Source organism: Oratosquilla oratoria, chromosome 36 (assembly GCF_046742065.1).
Source record: "Oratosquilla oratoria isolate Oo_2021 chromosome 36, ASM4674206v1, whole genome shotgun sequence".
NCBI classification, from domain to species: domain Eukaryota; kingdom Metazoa; phylum Arthropoda; class Malacostraca; order Stomatopoda; family Squillidae; genus Oratosquilla; species Oratosquilla oratoria.
In genome coordinates, this window is record NC_134812.1 from 31,144,596 (window position 1) to 31,154,201 (window position 9,606).

Below are 9,606 nucleotides of genomic sequence, written 5' to 3' on the forward strand. Positions count from 1 at the left end.
CTCTCTCTCTCTCTCTCTCTCTCTCTCTTCTCTCTCTCTCTCTCTCTCTCTCTCTCTCTCTCTCTCTCTCTCTCTCTCTCACTCTCTCTCTCTCTCTCTCTCTCTCTCTCTCTCTCTCTCTCTCTCTCTCTCTCTCTCTCTCTCTCTCTCTCTCTCTCTCTCTCTCTCTCTCTCTCTCTCTCGCACTCCTTTTCTTTCTTCGTTTCTTTTATCCCTGTCTACATATATATTATCTTATCGATCCCTTTATTTCTCTGCCTCTCTTTATCTATGTGCGTGCGTGCGTACGTGAGTGTGTGTGTGTGTGTGTGTGTGTGTGTGTGTGTGTGTGTGTGTGTGTGTGTGTGTGTGTGTGTGTGTGTGTGTGTGTGTGTGTGTGTGTGTGTGTGTGTGTGTGTGTGTGTGTGTGTGTGTGTGTGTGTGTGTGTGTGTGTGTGTGTGTGTGTGTGTGTGTGTGTGTGTGTGTGTGTGCGCGCCTATATTCCTTAAGGGACCTACGGAAGGACCTGAGGACCGTTGCAGGTTACTGTGGGGCTGCGGGCTTTTGATCAAAGTAGATTAAGACAACAATTGAAAATATATATATCCCTCATCCATCCACCAATCAACCATTATTTATGCACACGCGCACGCACGTACACGCACGCACACACACACACACACACACACACACACACATACACACACACACTGATTCATCCCCAGTCATAACTCACTTCCATTCATCCCTTACCCAATGACTCACCCTCACTCTTCCTACTCACTAACTACTCATTCGTCCACTCCTGACTCACTCACCCTCTCAGTCACCCACTCACTCCTCACTCACCCGCCCCCTCCTCACCCATTCACTCATTACTCACCAACCACCCACACAAGCACACACCCACCTACGGCTCAAACACTGCTCCCCCGCCGACCTACTCATCACCCACTCACTCACTCCGAAACTACCACCTCCACCAACTCACGCATTTACTAACCACTCACTAACCCCTCACCAGACTCAACCACCCACTCACCCACTCACTCTCCACCTCCAACTCGTCCTCTTCCTCCTTCAGGTTGTCCGGAGGAACCGGGACGTGCAGTGTAAGTGCCACGGCATGTCGGGGTCCTGCGAGATGCGGACCTGCTGGAAAGCGGCGCCGGACTTCAAGAAGGTCGGTGACATCCTCCTGAGCAAGTACGAGAGGGCGCACCCGGCTGCCAGCCTCCTCATGGGCAACGCCGTCAGCTCCTACAGGAGGTTCAGGCCCATCAGAAGGTAAGTGTGTTGTCCCCTTTGCTAACGTGATCCTCCCCCAGAGGATTAAGACCCTCTGGTAGGACCCAGGTGGCTGGATTCAAGGCGCCTCTGGATCCAGCACATACACACTTGCAATATTTGTATGTTATACATTTGTGCAAGGGCCGCCTCGATCCTAGTGAATGGTTCCCTTGGTTACATTGCATATGTAGCAACGTCCAACTCTTTTGGCCGTTGACATTCAATATTGCATTTATTTATGTTTACCAAGCTTTTAGCCAGGTAATATCCAGGCAGCCAGATTTTATCGACACCTGGAATGGCCTCATTCAGTGTCAAAAGAATGAAATAATAAATACGAAGATACACACACACACACACACACACACACATATATATATATATATATATATATATATAAATATATATATATATATACATATACATATATATAAATTATATATATATATATGTGTGTGTGTGTGTGTGTGTGTGTGTGTGTGTGTGTGTGTGTGTGTGCGTGTGTGAGTGTGTGTGTGTGTGTTGTGTGTGTGTGTGTGTGTGTGTGTGTGGTGTATGTGTGTATGTACATATATATATACATATATGTATATATATATGTATATATATATGTATATATATATATATATATGTGTGTGTGTGTGTGTGTGTGTGTGTGTGTGTGTGTGTGTGTGTGTGTGTGTGTGTGTGTGTGTGTGTGTGTGTGTGTGTGTGTGTGTGTGTGTGTGTTTGTGAGTGTATGTATATGTACATGTATATGTACTGTATATCTACATATGTATATACAAATACATATATACGCATGTACACACACACGCACGCAAAATCATCAAGCGTATGTCCCTTCACGTGAACACACATCAAATGCAGATGCCAACCAACGACCAAGCTATCATGTGATCACAGCGGCAAATGAGCATACAAGCAAACGACCACATCAAAGAGAGACAGGAACACAACGCTGTATGAGTCAACCGATTGGAAAAAAAAGAAACTCGAGTGGAAGTCGATACTTCTATTTATTTGCTTACTCATTTGTATATCTATTTATATACATTTATTTATTCGTTTGTTTAATTTTTGTTTATTCATCTATTCATTTATTTATTCATTTATCTGTCTATTTTGTTGCATTACAACTGTGATATTCGACCCCTCTGTTATATTACTACCACCCTGAATACGGCTCACTGTATTTAGCAATTTACCACAATACAATTGAAAAACATAAATAATGGACATATATACAAAGAAATAAGAGATAATAAAAGAAAATTGTTCAATATTCACATTCTCTACATAATAAACTTTGACCAAGAAAGGACATATACTTTCCGCTCTTGCGTATTACAAAAGTAATGCTAAAATTTTAGGCGTAATATATTTACCCCCTACCGTGTAATATGTTTACCCCTCACAGGGTGGTTAATTTACTCCGAGCTGAGAATTCGCTATAGAATTATCTATTTTGATTACACAAACATACCCAATTTTTTTTCTTTTTCGTGCATCTAAACCAAACGGAAATTTTCTTTCGTAATGCAGCTGAATTTTTTGTTTTTTAGTCATCAAGTATAATTAAGTCTTACATTTTCATAATTTTATTATGTATTTTATTTTAATGAATGCATTTTACTCGGCCTGTTAATGCATTGATATTTTCATACATTTTCGCCAGGATCGTGAAGATCAATTTTACCTCAGATTTCATTTTTTGAAGAAATAAAACTAAATCGAAAAATTAAATGAAAACAGCACACTACATTCTAAATAAAAGATATGAATTAGATAGTTTTTTTATTTAGATTTCCATGACAACGGTATATATATACATATATATATATATATATATATATATATATATATATATATGTGTGTGTGTGTGTGTATATATATATATATGTGTGTGTGTGTATATATGTATATATGTATATATATATATATATATATATATATATATATATATATATATATTAGAATGGAAAATACGGGCATGAATAAATAAACAATTAGTTTAGCGTTAACCAGTTTTAAATGTGTAAATTACGCCATCGTACTGCAGAGAATACAAATAAATCTTATTTGTAAGCAATCTTACTACATCTCATAAATCCGTCATAATCAGCTCTTTCACAGCCAACATGGGTCACTCACACCAGATGTCGTCCGACGATTTTATTAACGCCCCCCACCCCTGTCCCACGACTTGTGTTCTTAACGAAAGCGCAACAGTCATTGCTTCCACATCAGTCGCCAACGATCATCAAACTCTATCATAGACCTGCCTGGGAGAGAGATGCCGGCTGTCACTCTCCATATGTACATACATACATATACCAAAAGCTTTTTCCCCCTTACAAGGGAGGTAGCCAGAAAACAAAGGCCTAAAATCCACTCCCATCCACCCCCTCCCTCCCTCTTATTTTGGCTCCTCCTGGATGACGGGTCATCCCTTCATCTCGCCCACTGACCTGGGTCAGAGGCAGTGTAGCAAGACACAGCACATCCACAGCAAGGCCGCTTCATTAAATCGGCAACCCCCCCTCCCCGTCTCTTCATGCAGAAAAAGATAAAACAGTGAGAAATCCTTTCATGCTGCGTCAATTTATTTTTCACACATACTCCCTCAACCCCATCCCCACCCATTTCCCCTGATGCATCACAGCATCATCCATGCACAACCATTCTCCATGCACAACCATTCTCCATTCACCCCTATCTTCTGTCTTCTCCCTTTCTTCCTCAACAGACATTCCCCTCTCTCCCAATACACCTTTTACCCCATCCATCTACTTCATCCTTGGTCGCCCCGTCATGTTCACTCCTTCCACCTCTGCCTTCCATACCTCTTTTACTAATCTTTCTTCACTCATTCTTCCCATATGTCCAAACCATCCCAATGCTCTTTCATCACCCCTATCTCTCAATTCCCTTTCCATCCCCGTTCTCCTCCTCACCTCCTCGTTTCTCATTCTATCTAGCCCAGTAACCCCTACCATACTTCTCAGGCACTTCACCTCAAACACATTCAAACTCTTCTCTTATATTCCATTTTTCTGCCCCATACAATGCTGTCGGGACAATCACTCCTTCATACAATCTCCTCTTAGCATCTATTCCCAAATGTCTATTTCTCATAACACTTTTTAATCCTCCAAGGCATTTACTTGATTCTCTCACTCTACATTCTACCTATACCTTCACTCCTGCCTTACCTGCCACATTCGCACCCCAGTATCCAAAACTACCCACTTCCTCCAGTTTCTTTCCCTTAATACACACTTCCGGTCTGCTGTCACTTTCTCCCCTTGTACATCGCACACCTTACTTTTACCCAAAATTTATTTTCATCTTCCTTCTGTCGCACACCTTCCTAAACTCTGTCACTAAACTTCTTCAATCCCTCCTCTGGTCCTGCCACAAGCGCAGTGTCGTCAGCAAACAACAACTGGCCTATCCCCCACTTTTTCCCATTTTCTTTAACCATTTCCAACCCCCGATCCATTACCTTTGCGCTTACCTCTCGCACTACCCCATCCTTGTATAAGTTGAACAGCCAAGGCGACATAACACATCCCTGACGAAGTCCCACGTTTACCTCAAACCACTCTCTCCATTTCTGATTCTAACACAGACTCTACTACTCTCGTAAAAACTCTTGATTACACTTAACAGCTTCCCTCCTATCCCATATATCTGCAGTACCTCCCACAGTGCCTTCCTATCCACTTTGTCATAAGCCTTTTCCAAACCCATAAAAGCCCAAAAAGCATCCTTACCTTTTTCTAAAGCTTTCCCACATATATGTCTTAGCACAGAAATCTGATCCACGCAACCCCTACCTGTCCTAAACCCACACTGTTCCTCACCCTCTTTTCCTCTCCTAATCCTCTCAATCAAAACCCTCCCATAAGCCTTCCTAACTACACTCAGTAAACTAATCTCTCTGAAACTACTACACTTACACTTGTCCCTTTTTCCCTTGTAAAGTGGAGCTATACAGGCACTCCTTCAGTCCTCCGGCACTCTACCTCTTACTCTCCATATGTAGAAATAAATAATAATAACAATGATAATGGCAATAATGATGATAATAATAACAGTAATAATAACAATTATAATAATGATGATGACAATAATAACAATAATAATAATAATGAAAATAATAATAATAATAATAATAATAATAATAATAATAATAATAATAATAATAATAATAATAATAATAATAATAATAATAATAATCAATAATAATAAAAATATTGATAACAATAATAATGATAACTATAATAATACTGATCATAATAATAATAATGATAATGATAATGATAGTAATAATAATAATGATGAAAACAATAATAATAATAATAATAATAATAATAATAATAATAATAATAATAATAATAATAATAATAATGATAATAATGATAATAATGATAATAATGATAATAATAATAATAATGATAATAATAATAATAATAATAATAATAATAACGATAGAATAATGAGCAAATTAATCAATAAATCATTAATTTAATTAATTAAATAACAAATAAACTGGCGGAAAAAAAGAAGTTGGTAGAGAGAGATATTCGACCCGGCCCGGAGACCGAATGTCAGCCTCTCGGGGCTTCTTCCGTGTATAGATAGTGATATTGATGAGCTTTGGAGGCAAAATATGGGAGATGAGCCTATCCGACATCCATCTTTCACGACTACCGCGATAGACACCCAGGATTGCATCCTGGATCGGATTGAAAAATGAATAAGTAAATAAATAAATAAATAAATAAGAAAATAAATTATAAATGATTAAATGCTAGGACTGCCATGGTGTGTAGATTTCTACCCTGGGTCAACTTTGTGAGGCAGGAGCTCAACGCCAATGGTTAGGAGCGGCAAAAGCTTCGTAAAGTTGAAATAATGTCCTGACATTTCCAATGCGATTCAGAAATCAATATCATCTTTGCCTTGCGCCTCTGACTGACAACGAACCAACCGGCGATTGATCACAAGAATGTGGCAAATGGCGTCACCTTTTTCTACCAATCATCAGAGGCTGAACAATAGGCTTAGTTTGATTAATTTATAAAACGTTAAATCTGTTATGAAATAACTTTTATACAAGGTGAGGATATTTAAACAAAACGTATCTCCCTTTGTTATGATTTGGTCGTTTCAATCTCACTCACTTTTTTCACCCGACGCCTGGTAAAGTAATCCCTGTCAGCTAGCGGCCGTCGTTCCAACGATTTTTTCTCCATTCCTCTCTATTTTTTATATATTTCCTCTTCTTTCACCATTTGCAGATCTTCATCTCTTCTTTCTACTGCTTTCCTGACACCGTCAATCCATATCTTTCTGTGTCTACCAATTGGTCTTCTTGTGTTAGGCTTTCATGTCAGTGCTTGTCTTGGTAGTCGCTCTTCGTCCATTCTCAATACATGTCCGTACCACATAAGACTGTTTCTATGGTTTCTATAATATCTGTTATTCCAAGTTCCTCCCTTATTTGCGTATTTCTGATTCTGTCCATTTTTGTCTCCACTTTTATACTTCTAAGCACTTTCATCTACGCTGCTACTAGTTTTGACTTCGTTTTAGTTGTAAGTGACGAGGATTCTAATCCATTGGTCGGAGTATTGTATTATACATTATGATTTTGCATTTAACTGGTATACTTTTTCCTTAATAAGGGGGTATAATGCATCGAGATTTTGGTTAAATTTATTGATTCTGTTAATAATTTCAATTTCTTGTCTGCTCTCTTCATCCATCTTGACTCCAAAATACTTCAAATTTGTGACTTGCCTCAGCCTTTCATTTCCGGTACTTTATATCTAATTGTTTATTTTCTCTACTGATGTTCATTACTCCTGTTTTAGTGACATTAATTTTCATCCCCTTTTCAGTCTATCTATTGCTTTCTGCAGTTCACATTCAGTGTTACATATTATTGCAATATCACCCGCATAAACGAAAGTATGTCTGTCATCGTTTTCATAAATTTCCTTCATACATCTATCCATAAATATTATGAATAACAGTGGTGATATAACAGCCCCTTGTCGTACTCCTGTCTTGACTGCAAACAAATCTGTATCTTGATCTCTAAGTTTAACCTTACCGTCACATTTATCATATATAATTTTTATTACTCTCATTAAGTTTGTGGAGATTCCATATTAACTAATCTGAATTACATCCCATAATTTCCTTCTTGGTACACGATCGGATGCTTCTTCCATATCAATAAACACTGCGTTTTTCTAAAATAATCTTTACTGTGAAAATGATATCTATTGCGCTTTTACTAGGCCGGAATCCATATTGCCACTCTACCAGTTTGTCCTCTACAACACTTAACCTTCTTTCTAATATCATTTCATAAATTTTTCCCATGTGCGACAACAGAGATAAGCCTCTGTAGTTTATTAAACAATAGTGATAATGATAATATTAATTTTCTTATCATTATAATTTTCATTATCATTATTATCATTATTATTATCATTGTTATCATTACTACTATTATCATTATTATTATTATTATTATTATTATTATTATTATTATTATTATTATTATTATTATTATTATTATTATTATTATTATTATTATTATTATTATTATTATTATTATTATCATTACTATCATTATTATTATTAGTTATTGTTATTGTTGTTGTTATCATTATTATTACAATCATTATTATTATTATTGTTATTATTACTATTATTATTATCAACTTTACTATCATGCAGACTTCTCTGTAACAAATTCCCTTATATTCTTTTCTCAGGCGTATCACAGTCGACTCTCCGCTTCTGTACGTCGAGAAGTCGCCGCCGTTCTGCGAGCGCGACGATCGGCTCGACTTCGAAGGCACAAAAGGAAGAATCTGCAACCGTACTTCGACAGACGCCGACTCTTGCGTTTCGCTCTGCTGCGGTCGAGGCTACGACCTCAAGCGAAGAAAAGTTGTCCGCAAGTGTAACTGCAGATTTAAGTGGTGTTGCAAAGTGACGTGTCAGGACTGCTCCAGAGAGGAGTGGATCTCTGTGTGCAAATAAACGAGTGACTAGCCTGATTTAAGCAGATTTGCACTTCCAAAAGACGAAAGTTTTCTCTTGGGTTACGATCTCCAGGACACGGAGAATCTCAAAGAAAACGTGGAATTCTTTCACAGACTCGGATGCTTTAAGGTGAAAGTCCCCAGTGAAGTGGCAAGTTGTTTTATAACTGAACCTGATTCATATGTGAACGGTTATAGACGATATTCAATATCAAAAAACATGTTCATGTACGTATACCTCCAGCCTTCTTCCTTCAAGACAGGGAAGAGTTGACAAAAATTATTTATAATTCGTACTATCATATACGCTTCGTAGAATGTGGACATAATGCTATGAGAAACTACATTATATATATATATATATATATATATATATATATTATATATATATATATATATTACAAATATATATATATATACAAATATATATATATATATATTATATATATATACATATATATACATATATATATATGTATATATATACATATATATATATATATATATATATATACATATATATATATGTATGTATATATGTATTATATATATATGTATATAAATATATATATATATATATTATATATATTTATATATATATATTATATATGTATATATTCGTATATACACTTGGGTACTATAAGCCACACGATATACTCTTGGTTGTGCTACATTTGATATGCCACAGAATAAAATATCTTTTTGGATGTTGAGGGTCATATGATATAGTACTGTATTTGGATACCTTGGGTACTTCTAATGTACTAAGTGCCCAGTTATTGTCATTATCATTACTATTATTATTATTATTATTATTATTATTATTATTATTATTATTATTATTATTATTATTATTATTATTATTATTATTATTATTATTATTATTATTATTATTATTATTATTATCATTATTACTATTACCATTATGATAATTATTATTATTACTATTAATTATTATTATTATTATTATCATTATTATTATTATTATTATTATTATTATTATTATTATTATTATTATTATTGTATTATTATTATTATTATTATTATTATTATCATTATTAGTTATTATTGTCATTATTATTTATTATTGTCATTATTATTTATTATTGTCATTATCATTATTAGTTATTATTATCATTACTGTTATTATTGTCATTATCATTATTATTATATTAATTATTATTATTATTATTATTATTATCATTGTTATTATCATTATTGTTATTTTCATTATTATTATTATTATTATTATTATTATTATTA

The 9,606-nt window shown here is 35.3% G+C and overlaps 1 protein-coding gene across 1 annotated transcript in view; it reads left to right on the forward strand.

The window, feature by feature from the left end:
* The window catches only part of LOC143018927 (protein Wnt-4-like), a 95,255-nt gene extending 86,571 nt beyond the window's left edge, over nucleotides 1–8,684 (forward strand). The window contains exons 6-7 of the mRNA XM_076174513.1: nucleotides 1,065–1,267; nucleotides 8,071–8,684. Coding sequence (XP_076030628.1) covers nucleotides 1,065–1,267; nucleotides 8,071–8,341 — 474 coding nt within the window. The 3' untranslated portion in view covers nucleotides 8,342–8,684. The remainder of the gene's footprint in view (nucleotides 1–1,064; nucleotides 1,268–8,070) is intronic.
* The last annotated feature ends 922 nt before the right edge of the window (nucleotides 8,685–9,606 follow it).